This window comes from Phoca vitulina, unplaced genomic scaffold, assembly GCF_004348235.1.
Source record: "Phoca vitulina isolate PV1807 unplaced genomic scaffold, GSC_HSeal_1.0 scaffold35, whole genome shotgun sequence".
Lineage (NCBI taxonomy): Eukaryota > Metazoa > Chordata > Mammalia > Carnivora > Phocidae > Phoca > Phoca vitulina.
The window spans coordinates 5,466,335-5,481,128 of record NW_022589738.1 but is presented as its reverse complement, the minus strand read 5'-3'; the positions used below and the strand labels follow the sequence as shown (position 1 = coordinate 5,481,128).

Below are 14,794 nucleotides of genomic sequence, written 5' to 3'. Positions count from 1 at the left end.
TCTTCTGCACTGAGCTCCCTGTTTCATGACTGTCTTTATTAGATTCTCTGCTTTGTTCATTTGCAAAGTTAAATGTGCACTAAGAGTGAATTTTTACTAAAGGCATTGCCTTTCAAATATCTTATAAAATGCTGGCTGCCTCATTTATAGGCATCATCGAATGACCATGTGTATCTTCAATTCTCTGTCTCTCACACTTGAATTTGAAGACTTCCTTTCTTAGCTGTGTTCTCTTTGCTGTGTCAGCATTTGTTTGATTTCTGTAGTCATGGGAGGGGCATTTTAAATCAGAGGGGGAGACGAACCATGGACTCTGAGAAACAAACTGAGGGTTCTAGAGGGGAGCGGGTGGGGGGATGGGTTAGCCTGGTGATGGGTATTAAAGAGGGCACATACTGAATGGAGAACTGGGTGTTATACGCAAATAATGAATCATGGAACACTACATCAAAAACTAATGATGTATGGTGATTAACATAACATAATAAAAACAAACAAAACAAAAAAACCTGCTAATTATTATGTTTTTAAATGCTCAAATAAATGTAAAAAAAAATAAATCCTGTTTTGGATACATGTTTTTGATAGGCAGAAATCGATGCTGTATCTGTTATCTATTGCTGTGTAACAATCTACCCCCCAAAGGTAGTGGCTCAAAATAAGAATCCTATATTTTGCTCATGAATTTTGGGGTCTGCTTTGGGCCAGGCTTATCTAGATGGTTCTTTTACTGGTCTCACCTGGGCTCATTTGTGTATTTGTGGTCAGCTGGTAGTTGCTGGCCTCACTCATGTGTCTAGCACTTGTTAGTTGTTAGATGAAACAATGGCTATGACAGGGTCACTTGCCTATCATTATTCAGTAGGCTAGCATAGTTCACATAGCATTGAAAGGATAGCCAAGCATAGCCCAATGCCCAAGCCTTTCTCAAGCTTTTGCTTGTGTCCTGGTTACTAATATTCTTTTAGCCAAAACAAGTCACTTGGCCAATCCATATTCAAGTAGTAGAGAAATATACTATAGCTCTTGTTGGGAGAATCTGGAACATCTTATCACAAGGCTCTAGGTGCAGGAAAGAAAAGAATTTGTGGAAATTTATTCTCTACCAGAGATAATTTTATTTTGATCACCAAAGCCTTTCTTGTGTAATATCATTCAGCGTTCCCTGGTAGCTATAGCTTTGGATATTTACTGTTTCTTCAGTGCCTACCCTATATCGTGTACATAAAAGAAGCACTTAAAAATTTCACTTAACCTATACTTCTGAGATATAAGAGAACTCAAACTTGGATAGACATAAAGGCTGTCCAGTACAGAGGCTAAACAAGTATATGAACCACACACACACACACACACACACACACACAGTAGGAAGGGAAGAGAGAGGAAAAAAAATTGAAAAAGCCTTTGATCAGTGGTTCTGAACCAGAGGCAAATTTCTTCCCCTCAGGGGACATTCAGTCATGTCTGGAAACATGACTGGTTGTCACAACTGGGAAGGTGCTCTGGCCAAGGATACTGATAACATCTTGCAGTGCACGCAACAACAACACACACCAAAGACTTGTCCAGACCAAAATGTCAGTAGTGCTAAGGTTGAGAAACCTAGCTTTTTACTGAATGCATGTAGGAAGAATTTATATAATGTGACTTATAGAAGGGCACTTAGAATGCAAACTGAAAAAAGAAAAGGCAAGCGTTATTTCTGTCTTCAAATTAGTGAAAGAAGAATACATGTTAGGGTGAAGTCAGATTGGAGTTATTCCTCAAGAATAATACTGAACTTGGGGGAGGAAGCCAGATGCACTTCATTGCTATAATCCATGTTTTTATGGTTCGTTCAAGGTGATTTCTCCCCAGCTAGAATGGATCTTAGATGTATTTTGTGGGTACTATATATTGTAAACTGTAGCTCTTGGAGCCAAAACTATTTGAGTAGTTAATAATTTTTTATATTGAATGGGACATGTAGAAAATGTATCGGATGACCAGATCATTTTTAGAAATATGTGTCCTGTTTAATCACATTGTCTTCACATTGTCACTTGTTAATGTGAGATCTGGAGCAAGTATTACCTTCCTGTAAAATGAGAATACCTACCCTGAATATTGTTGGGTAAAAATTAAATAAAACGGGGCTTATAAATAACCTTGCCTAGCACATAAGAAACGCTGAGTAAATGATAGTGGTCATTGTGTTGGTGGTAATTTCTCTTCCTTCCCAGTAGCAGCAATATTTCTCACTTGGATTATATCCTTAGTAGCAGGAAAGAATCAGTTAAAAGTGATAAAGTAGTGTTACCGAGCTTTAAAAGTCTAGGGCTTCCACATCTAACAATTTTTTTTTTTTTGTAAAATCCAGAAATACAGGTGGGTATCATGAATCCTTGAGTTCTGATTCTCTAGGCCTTGCCCACAGATAGCACAAGCCCTTATGGTGCTAAAATGTAAATAATTGATGGTAGTTGAATCACCTATTTTATTTCCTCTTTAGAGTAAGAAAGAATATAGACAAAAGTAAATGTTTATGGATTTGTAACATTTATCTCTAATTTTCCACCTGTACGTGCAAATGACAAATATTTAGAGCCAAGAAGTGAGGTTCTTCCTCCCCCATGTACAATACATTTTCTTTTTTAGTCCATGCATGATTCCTAACTTTGTTAATACGTACTCTCCAACTCTTACATATTTCATTAAGCCACATGCCATTCTTTCAAATATTCAAAAAGAAAAGTATTCCCCGATGTTGTTTACATGGAGAACAGTTACCTTAGCTATTGGTGATATGCAAGTAGCTAAACAAGCTCTCCTATAACTGATAATATGAAACAGTAAGGCAGTCTGGCCACCTATACAAAATGGTACTTTTAGGTATTTTTGCTAGTGTGAGTCCAATAATTTATCATTTAGTCAGTCGACTGACTTTTCACTTATAAAAGTAAAGAAAACAAAAACATTACCCACATTCATACAACAAAACAAGGAACAGAATATGTGCTTCTTGCTTTTTTATCAACCAAAGGAGACCTGTGAATTACAGAAAAACTACGTGTGAACACTTCAAAGGAAGTATGCCAAACACATTGCGTGTGTGTGTTTTAAAAGATTTAGTAGCTCCTTTAAAGCTCTAAGTACAGCTGTTAGTCTGACTAATCATGTACCCCTGAAACCAATTAAATTTGTAGACTAGAGAAATATTCTTCAAACACGTTTGAAAAAAATGAGAGTTGCCTCCTAAAGCCAACACCTTTTAATTAACAAAATACTCAGAGAAAAGCTGTGGTCTGCAATAGTTTGTTACACCTACTGTTATTCATGCTACTCTTCCGGTGTGCCAACCTCAATTCCTTCCAGTTATTTTGAGCTTGAGTTTCTGTCTGCTTAACCATAGAAAGAAAACACAGTTTTTGGTAGAGATTTTTAATTTTCTAACAAGTGCATGTCAGACACATTATGCTACAGTCACCAGTAATCAGTACAGGCTCTGTGTGTTGTGTATACATCTATCTATACAGATATATACACATATATACAATGTGTATATCTCTTTGGCTTAATGATACACATTGTAATATACATGGTTCTAGCATGAACTGGTTAAGCAGGAAAGACAGCAGAATCTGTTGCTGGAAAGACAGTTAATCGTGTGACATCATAAGAACTCTTTTCTGTTGTGACCCCGTCCTGGAAGAGATACTTCCCCCAGTGTACTTGAGACGAATAACCTCAGCCTCCATAGTGGTTTGGGACGCTGAAATCTGAAGCAGCCATTCTCAGGGCCAACTCCTTGTGACCCTGGACATTGACTCGAGACAGTGGGTGGACATCCAGGCAAGCATATCAGACTGTGGGGTGTTAAACGGAGCACGAAGGAAGGGGTGCCTGCTGGCTGGAGGGGAAGCCATTTCCCATGCTCCTTAGGGAGAACCTGGAAACTCATCCCACAAGTTCAGGTGTAAGATTCTGTATAGTCGTTTATGTATCCTAACTCCTTACCTGATCGGGATTATGAGTTGAGAGAATCCTCAACAAATTCTCCTTCCATCTTTTAAATTATGGAGTTATTGGAAAACTCTGGGAAGACTAACTATCCCTGCCTGATGCTTAGAGTCAAAATTCTGTTGCTCAGTCTGGGAAAACCCACTGGAACTTCCCCCTTACAGATCTGACCAGCCCACACTTTACCTAATGAAGTGATTTGCTTATGTTTCTAGTAGCATGGCAGTGGAAAAGAAGGAACCTTTTTTTTTTTTTCTTTTTAGATAAAAGTAAAGGCATTTGAAAATGCAGTATGAGTCAATATGGTATACATAATAAAATGAGATATTCTCAGGACCTCAAAATTTCTCCTTTGAAACATCTTACTTAATAAAAAAAATAAGAAAAACACTTGTATGGATCTAGAGACAAGTCTTTTTTTTTTTTAGGAAAAAATGAAATATTTTAAATAGCATTCTAGGTAGAATTGGTCCTAATAAAATGTGAACTAGATGGAAATTAGCCTCTTTCTACTTCATGTTATAGCACTTATTTCTCTACTCTTGGAAACCCAGTTTCTGAGTTTAGAATCTATCTCTCAGTTACTATCAATTACTACCCTCTAGCCACTAGACAAACAAAAACCTAATAATGATAGAAGATTTCATTCTTAGTAATGATTAGATTTAAGTAGTAAAATGTTAAAGACTTGAAGTGTTTAGGATCCCAAAGAACAGTTTAATTCTATACCTCATGGAGACTTTTTGGTTATAGACTTAACATGGTTCTCCATAAATCACAGAAATGTAGATTTGGGCTTTGATAAGGAAATTGAATATTTAGGGAAGGGAGAAGAGAGTTTGTGTAGGAGGGCACAAAAGTGGGAAATGCCCAGTGCTAATTTGAGAATATGGAATAGAGACTGAGGCGTTGGGGGGAGGATGGGAAGAATGGAAGGAGAAAACGTTGGAGTGAATTCTAGTTCTAAGAGCCCGGAGTCCAGAATGGCATGCTAATGTATAAAGTCAGTAGCCAGTAAATATTGTTTGAGCAGCAAAAGAAAAGGAGAAAAATACTCACACAGTATACCTACTGGCAGAAGGATGCTAGGAGAAGGCTTACATATATGAATTCATAAATACTTAGAACAATTTCATGAGATTGGTACTGTTCTCCCCATTACGTAGGTGAATACTCTGAGGCTCACAGAAGTTCAATTTATCAAGCAGGATATAATCCCTTACTTCAAAATCCTGTAATCTCATCCAATATCTAGGAAATGTTGATGCCAGCTGTCTGTGAGAGAAGTAGTATTATAATTGCCCTTTTACAGAGGAGTAAATTGAGATTCAGAGAGCTTAAGTAACCTGCCTAGGGTTACCCAGCTAAGAAATGGCAGAGTGAGGATTGAAATCCAACAGTCTGACCCTAGTCTGTTTTACGCTCTGCTTCTTGATCCAGTGTTCTTTCCTGCTTTTTACCACCCCACCCCCCTTGATAGAAAAGTGGGGAACAAAAAAATTGATTGGTTCTATTTTCTTTCTTTAATACTGTCTGCCCTTCCATTGTCTGCCCCAAGCAGTGGCCTTCCATTGTCTGCCCCAAGCAGTGGCTCTTCCTCCATTAGTTTCTTGTTTTAAGAATAGTTATAATGACCTAAACAGTAAGAGCCTAGGAATAGTCTGTGTTCTAGTCTTTGAGAAACCATCCTTTGAGGTTGTTGTCTTTTAGGGCTCCCCGTGGGTAGAAGGCCTCTAAGCGTACTCAAAAGCTTACTGTGCATGGATTTGTCTTTTAGATTCATTCATTTATTCAGAGAACATCAATTGAGCACCTACTGTATTCCAGTACCTGTGCAAGGTGTAGGGGCTGGATCAGTGAGCAAAAGGTACCTGGTTCTCCCTTCCCTTTCCCACCGCTTTATAGGTGTTTTCAGATGTTGAGTGCTAGGGGAGAGGAGACCAGCAATGAAGGGCCTGACTGGTCCATAAATGAGATAACCTGCCCATCACTGCCTTGCTGACCTTTCAATCTACCTGTAAATCTGTTTCAGCCGACTTTGTACTTGGTGCTACTTCTTTCTTTTTCCTCACTGGAGAACTTTGTGGTATTATCATTCCAATGTCATTTGTCCTTTTTAGTCATCTTGAATCATTCTCTGTTGTTCAGTCTCTGGCCCCAGCCTTTCTTTTCAATAGACTTTTTTCAAAACAGTTGAAATCTGATTATTCTCTACATTCTCATCTTTCACTATATTGAAATTTAAGATGACATGACCGTTTCCACTTCATTAGGCACTTCTTTGTTGGTCAGAAGTAAATCTAGAGGGAAAAAAAATCTTCCTGGTCTTTTGAGGGTCAAATTTTCAATAAGTCAAGCTAAAAAAAAAGAAAGAAAGAAAGAAAGAAAAGAAAAGAAAAGAAAAGAAAAGAAAAGAAAAGAAAATGTTGTCTGACACTTACCAGAACTTTGAAATCATCCCAAAGTACTGTATGTTACCTCAGTATCTGTTGTGTGTCTATTTTAAGAACAATTTGTCCATATTTTCTAGTCAGCCAGGCATTCAGCAGTTAGCTCTCACAGTGATGTTTTAATTTAGCTCTTTTTTTTATCCTCACCCATGCATCCTCTTCAGGGATTCGGCTCCTCTCTTGGAATCCCTTTTAAGATTTTTAGATCCTGTTGGCCCCCATGCTTCCTAGTATGAGTGTTGGATCACAAGATGCTATTTCTGCTGCAGATTATATGTCATTCTTTCTAGAAAGAGCCTCAGAGTAGTGAGAGAGATTCAAGAAACAGTTTCTTCTTTTTCTCCTCAGTATCATTGTTTTTCAGTCATTACTTCTTGGCATTAGTTTTTATTCTATCTGACACCCTACCTTTTTTTTTTCTTTCTGCCATGTTCAAGATTATTTCTCCCAGCTGTAGGAAAACGTTGTCCCTGAGAAGCTTGAGAGACAGGAGGCATCCTTCCATTTCCCTCATCATCTTCTCTCACAAAAAGACAACCTTAAAAGTGCAGAAAGTAATACAACCATGAAAAGTGATTTATGGCCACCTCAGAATGGAATGCCCACATGGCACACTTTTCTCATGTTCCTAGAACATTTCCCATCTTGTCCATGGCTCTCAAGTCTCCCATTGAGATGTTTCCTTTGCAGCTTTCTCTCAAAGCTTCCCTTCTAAACTATGTAGTCCACTATTTCTTTGCTACTGGTCTCCTGGATGTCGTGGGCTTCAGATACTCTGGACTTTAAACCAGAGGAGGCATTCTGTTCCCTTCATCACTCACCTTCCATTTCCCAGCTATTTGTTGGTATTTAGTATCAATTCACAGTAGCAAGCTCAGCCCCCTTTAGTAAATAAAGGGCCACACACAGATCTTTGAGTTTTTCTTTGAGTTTTTCCCAAGTATTTCATGTATTTCTACCCCTTATCTCCAACTTCTCATTATATTCACTCATCATTGTATTTCTTTTTTATCAAGTGTTTATAAAAATAGTGATACCTAACATTATTACCTACCAGTGTCAGAGACTGTGCTAATATTGTTGTTATTTTCTGGCACTGTTCTATGTACATTTCATATATTAGTCATGGAATCCACACAACTGCCCCTATTACATTCACTCTGTTATTGTCCCTTCTTTACTGAGGTGAAAACCTGAAGCTTAGAGAGGTTAAGTAATGTAACCAAGGTCACATTTTTTTAGGTCTGATTTTCCAACAATAATGTAGCTTGAGTTTTCTCCACTGTCAGTCACTGTATGACCAGTCTGAAAGAAAAGGAAAAAAATATGAGAAACTATTCCCAGTGTAAAATACAGAGCAAAGACAAAAACATTTCATTGGCTTTGATTTCCCTAGGGACTGCCTTCAAAGTAATTTACTTCCTATTCAAGGAGACAAGATCTATCCAAACTGGACTTTTGCTTTTTTTTCCTTGAATGAGAAAAAATAAGTAAAACTTTTTCACCTGGTAAGGTCTATATAAGTGTTATTTGAGAAGGATGATTTAAATTTAATTAATTGTCCAGCCATTAGAATAAGCAAAATCATTTTGAAAGATTGTTAAATGCTTACTAATGAAAAGTTTGAGTCCTTGGATTATCCCATCATGTAGTACTGTGTAAAGTATTCACATTGGTGGAGGAAAAATTTATAACATAATAAATAATACTTTGGCTCAAATTGTTGTACTTTAATTAAGCTTGGTCTATTGTTATTGAAATCGGCTTCTTTGCTTGTGTTTCTAATTTTTCTTTTTTTTTTTCTTTTTTTCTTTTTGGAAAAAAAAAATTAGCTCCTAGTCAGACTGTTACTCTGGTGACACAACCCACCGTTACCAAGGAAACTGCCATCTCCAAACTAGAAATGCCATCTTCCTTGCTGTTGGAGGTACCCGCCCTGGCAGATTTCAACAGAGCTTGGACAGAACTTACCGATTGGCTGTCTCTGCTCGATCGAGTTATAAAATCACAGAGGGTGATGGTGGGTGATCTTGAAGACATCAACGAGATGATCATCAAGCAGAAGGTATGGGGAAAAAGAAAACCTGGTTGAGATTTTCCGTTAGAGTGAAGATTGTCCACATGTCTGTTCACTCTCCCTAGACCATATTCCCACCAGTTTTTAGGCAGCTTTTCTCTGTCAGCTACACACTATCTCTACTCTGTGTAGCCTAAGTATGATCAAGAAAAAAAAATAATGCAATTATCTAAAACCCATAAATTAAAACGGAATTATACAAGGAAAAAACCATAAACCTTACAATTAGTTGGCTTAATGAAATTCACTAAACAACTAGTATTTAAAAAATCTATTTAATATCAAATAAGTAGTTCAACTGAGCTGTTTACATTTTAAACTGTTTGTTTTGGCAGCCTGCAGCCATAATATATTACAGAATCAAATATAATAATCTGGGAATTGGTTATTCACTCTTCTGAGTTGTCTGTGCCAATTTTCCTCCTACGATGATGAATATCACTGAAAGTTAGCTATAAATTTTTAGAAAAGAAAAGTACCAAACATAATATATTTTTAAATACCTTAGATCTTAATATTGGTATTTATGCAATGCTATAGTCAAATAAACATGTTTTTAATATAAAGATTACATTTATCAGCCTCTTGGAATCCATTCTGCAAAATCCTGACATCAGTTAGAAACATAGGAATACACTGATATAAATCTGATTGACCTAGCTAAAACAAATGCACTGTATATCTTTTATATTTCTGAGTGAATAAGAAAAATAGTTTTGAAATATTTATGTGCTGTAGTTATTTCACTGGTAAATGATTTTCATATCTTTTCTACAGAAGTAATAAGTTGCATTGAAGGTATTTAGTTGTTACAAAACTACTTTTTGAAAAAGCAGGAGTAAGGCAGACAGATTTCTTTGTAAAATGAACTTTAGCAATTCAGTAGGAATAAAAATAAGTGGATAGTAAGCAATCTGCATTTAAAGTACCTTGATCTGAGACTCAGGAGATGTGAATTAAGTGTTCTGTGTCATTTGCAAATGACATGATTGTGGTCAACTCATTCTCTGGATCTTGGTTTCCTTTTCTGGGCACAGGATGCACAGGTTCACATTCATATTCACCACACAGTGATGGACATGCGTGTATATAAAGATATGTAACTATTATATAAATATGTATAATTCGTTTCACTGCTCTTTTAGAACAAGTATTAGTAGGTACATTCTTCAGCACAAGCCATTGAGATGCCATACTCCTAGTAAGTAGCAGAGCAAAGATTCAAATCCAAGTCTGTTTGGTTTCTAAGCCTAAGTATTCTTACTTACTACATATCCCGCTTGCCAGTATTAATGTAAATGTGGCTACCATTTGGTGATACATATGTATTTATATATACAGTCTGTGCCAGACACAGTGCTAAGCATTTATGGTTTCACTGCGCTGATACATACAGAAATAAGAGATTATGTTCTTGCACAGTACTGTATCAAGTTATACTAATACTTCCAAGACTATTACTAAGCAGAGGAAACAATGTCTGACGGTGTTTAAAGCAAGGGCTTTGGAGTTAGATGCTCTGGGTTCAAAGCTTGGCTCCTCTCCTACAGTTGTAGACTTTTGATGTGTTATTCAACCTCCCTGAGCCTGAGTTTATCAGTACAATGTGAATGATGATACTATCTTTGCCTTATAGGTTGTCATGAGGATTACATTAGGTAGTTCACGAAAAATGCTTCCCATCCTGCCTTGCTCAACTAATGTTAGTAATTAATATGAGATTGTAAATCTGCCTGCTCACAGCATTTGTAGCATGCAAACTGATTGTCATATAATGATATTACATGAAAATAAGAGCTCATTTCCATATCTACACCCCATTCTGCCACTGGCATCGTGGTCTCCTGTAAAAGCCACTGGGTATTAGGGGGGAGAGGAAGTCCACACTCCTTTGTGATCCTAGCCTTTAGGATCTGCTTTAGAATCTACCTGCTCAGTAGTCTTCAGAAAAATAAGGTTATATTTTTTCAAAATGACTACTAATTTGATGCCTCTTCAAAATGATAGTCTTACAGAGAGATCCAAAATTAATTCAGAGGAGAAGTTCAAGTGCCATGTCTAGGGTCACAGGGTTACAGAAAGCCAGGAATTTTTAAATGCCACATATATACATATATATATTTATATATAGCATTCTATGTATTGTATGCTTCCCACCCTGCCTTGCTTACTGAAAGCAAGTAAGAGATGATGACTCTATCTCATATATATATCATATATATATGTATATCATAGATATACATGCATTTTTTAATTTTTAATTTTATATATTTTAAATGTTATATATATATGAATAGAGTTATGTATATCATATCTGTATATGTAGATATGCATATAAGTATTATATATATATATACACATATATATATGTACATATATATATAAAAACTTTCCTTCTCCTGCTGAATAGTGGAGTGCTTTTCCTGCTTCTTCCCCTCATATTAAAAAAATGTTTTATAAAGACACTGTCAGTTCTTACCTTTTAGAGCTTTCTATCACTAAATGGTCAGTAAAATAACCCTAAATAAACATTAAGCAAGTGTGTGTGGGCTGGGGGGCAAAAAAGAGATAAGTTTAGGGAAGTATTTATTACAATATCAGGGAATAAACATTTTTCTCTATGTAAAGTTTTAAACAAAACAATCCTAACTTTAATATTTGAAGTGTTGGAAATGAGGTAATATTCCAAAAGGACTTTATAAACTGCAAAGTACTATCAGTGCCTATTTATTCATATGTTCATTTAACAAATTTTTATTGAGCTACTACTAAGTGCCTGGGAAGTACAGAGTTGGACAAGATAGCAATGCACAGATTAAAGCAGGTAAAGGAAAAAAAACAATAATAGCACTATGATAGAAATAAATTACAGGATAATACCTAGCACATATTTAACAGATTATATGCTAGTCATTTTTAAGTACTTCACGTGTATTACTTAATGCTCACAACACTGTGAGATTGATAGTAAAGCACAGTGAGGTTAAATAACCTGCCCAAGGTCAAGTAGTAAAGAGACAGCAGTGGAATTTGAACTCAAGCAGTCTGATTCCAAGGTCCCCACTGTAGTTTTTACCTCCCTGGGCATGTTTAGGGGATTCTCTAGGGCCTTACTTTAGGAAAAGGGCATCTGACTAAGCCAGGGAAGAAAATGGAGGTCAGGAAAAATTTCTTTTTTTTTTTAAAGATTTTTTTTATTTATTTATTTGAGAGAGAGGATGAGAGGAGAGAGACAGCACATGAGAGGGGGGAGGGTCGGAGGGAGAAGCAGATTCCCCGCCGAGCAGGGAGCCCGATGCGGGACTCGATCCTGGGACTCCAGGATCATGACCTGAGCCGAAGGCAGTCGCTTAACCAACTGAGCCACCCAGGCGCCCCAGGAAAAATTTCTTAAAGAAGCTAAAACTTACGCCAAGTATTAAAGAACAAGTTGGAAATAATCAGGTGGATAAAACGGAAAGGTGACTCTGGCAGAAGAGACAAACTCTGCTTTTCGCTGAGGTGGAAAGCGATGCAGTGTATTCTATAAATTGTGATTCCATATGGCTGAAATTAAGGGGATGAGGCAGAAACTGATGAATTTGAATAGAGAGGGATGGGGCTACGAAATGAGGATCTTTCCTTGATAGAACAAGGAGTTTGGTTATGGCCTGCAGGCAGTGGCATTGCTTGAAGTATTTTAAACAAAAAGGTAAAATCATCAGATGTAGTTTGTTGACTATCAATAGGGTTTTCTGGATGTAAGCAACAGAAAACATCCTCTGATTAAATCAAGCAGAAAGTGAATGTACTGGAACTGACATGAAGGCAGTAGGAAAAGGCTTAGAAAAAGAAAAGGTAACTGAGCACGTCTGGGCATCTAGTTCATAGTAACTACTCCAGGCTGTCTTTGTGATCCTCTTTTTTCTTTTTCTTTCCTTTTTTTTTAATTTTATTTTATTATGTTGTGTTAGTGACCATACAATACATCACCAATTTGCAATGCAGTGATCCACGATTCATTGTTTTCATACAACCCCCAGTGCTCCATGCAGTCCATGCCCTCCTTAATACCCATCACTGGGCTAACACATCTGCGCACCCCCCTCCCCTCTAAAACCCTCAGTTTGTTTCTCAGTGTCCATAGTCTCTCATGGTTCATCTCTCCTTCCAATTTCCCGGCCCCCTTCATTTTTCCCTTCCTTCTCCTAATGTCCTCCATGCTATTCCTTATGTTCCACAAATAAGTGAAACCATATGATAATTGACTTTCTCTGCTTCACTTATTTCACTTAGCATAATCTCCTCCAGTCACATCCATGTTGATATAAAAGTTGGGTATTCATCCTTTCTGATGGCTGAATAATATTCCATTGAATATATGGACCACATCTTTTTTATCCATTCATCTGTTGAAGGGCATCTTGGCTCTTTCCACAGTTTGGCTATTGCAGACATTGCTGCTATGAACATTGGGGTGCATATGGCCCTTCTTTTCACTACATCTGTGTCTTTGGGGTAAATACCCAGAAGTGCCATTGCTGGGTCATAGGGTAGCCCTATTTTTAATTTTCTGAGTCACCTCCACACTGTTTTCCAAAGTGGCTGTACCAACCTGCATTCCCACCAACAGTGTAAGAGGGTTCCCCTTTCTCCACAACCTCTCCAACATTTGTTGTTTCTTGCCCTGTCCATTTTTGCTATTCTAAGTGGTGTAAGGTGGTATCTCAATGTGGTTTTGATTTGAATTTCCATGATGGCTAATGATAATGAACACTTTTTCATGTGTCTGTTAGCCATTTGTATGTCTTCTTCAGAGAAGTGTCTTTTCATATCTTCTGCCCACTTTTTGACTTGATTATTTGTTTTTAGGGTGTTGAGTTTGAGAAGTTCTTTATAGATTTTGGATACCAGCCCATTATCTGTAGTGTCATTTGCAAATATCTTCTCCCATTCTGTGGGTTGTCTCTTTGGTTTGTTGACTGTTTCCTTTGCTGTGCAGAAGCTTTTTATCTTGATGAAGTCCCAAAAGTTCATTTTTGCTTTTGTTTCACTAGCTTTTGGAGATGTATCTTGAAAGAAGTTGCTGTGGCCGATGTCTAAGAGGTTACTGCCTATGTTCTCCTCTAGGATTTTGATGGATTCCTGTCTCACATTGAGGTCTTTCATCCACTTTGAGTTTATCTTTGTGAATGGTGTTAGAGAATGGTTGAGTTTCATTCTTCTCCATGTGGCTGTCCAATTTTCCCAGCACCATTTATTGAAGAGACTGTCCTTTTTCCATTGCATATTTTTTCCTGCTTTGTCAAAGATTATTTGACCATAGAGTTGAGGGTCCATATCTGGGTTCTCTATTCTGTTCCATTGGTCTATATGTCTGTTTTTTTGCCAGTACCATGCTGTCTTGGTGATCACAGCTTTGTAAGATAGCTTGAAATCGGGCAACGTGATGCCCCCAGCTTTGTTTTTCTTTTTCAACATTTCCTTGGCGCTTCGGGGTCTTTTCTGATTCCATACAAATTTTAGGATTGTTTGTTCCAGCACTTTGAAAAATGTCATTGGAATTTTGATCAGGATGGCATTGAAGGTATAGATTGCTCTGGGTAGCATAGACATTTTAACAATGTTTATTCTTCCGACCCATGAGCATGGAATATTTTTCCATCTTTTTGTGTCTTCTTCAGTTTCTTTCATGAGTGTTTTGTAGTTCCTAGAGTATAGATCCTTTACCTCTTTGGTTAGGTTTATTCCAAGGTATCTTATGGTTTTTGGTTTTATTGTAAATGGAATCGTTTCTCTAATTTCTCTTTCTACAGTTGCGTTGTTAGTGTATAAGAAAGCAACTGATTTCTGTGCATTGATTTTGTATCCTGCCACATTACTGAATTGCTGGATGAGTTCTAGTAATTTGGGGGTGGAGTCTTTTGGGTTTTCCACATAAAGTATCATGTCGTCTGCAAAAAGAGAGAGTTTGACTTCTTCTTTGCCAATCTGAATACCTTTTATTTCTTTGTGTTGTCTGATTGCTGTTGCTAGGACTTCTAGTACTATGTTGAACCATAGTGGCGAGAGTGGGCATCCTTGACATGTTCCTGATCTTAAGGGAAAGGCTCTCAGCTTTTCCCCATTGAGGATGATATTCGCTGTGGGTTTTTCATAGTTGGATTTTATGAACTTGAGGAATGTTTCCTCTATCCCTATACTCTAGAGAGTTTTAATCAGGAAAGGATGTTGTATTTTGTCAAATGCTTTTTCTGCATCAATTGAGAGGACCATATGGTTCTTC

General features: G+C 37.2%; 1 protein-coding gene across 13 annotated transcripts in view; it reads left to right on the top strand.

Moving 5' to 3' along the window:
• Positions 1-14,794, top strand: part of DMD (dystrophin) — a 2,446,616-nt gene that overhangs the window by 1,810,888 nt on the left and 620,934 nt on the right. For all 13 annotated transcript variants that reach the window (XM_032426633.1, XM_032426634.1, XM_032426635.1 and 10 more), the window contains one exon: positions 8,285-8,517. In XM_032426633.1, coding sequence (XP_032282524.1) covers positions 8,285-8,517 — 233 coding nt within the window. The remainder of the gene's footprint in view (positions 1-8,284; positions 8,518-14,794) is intronic.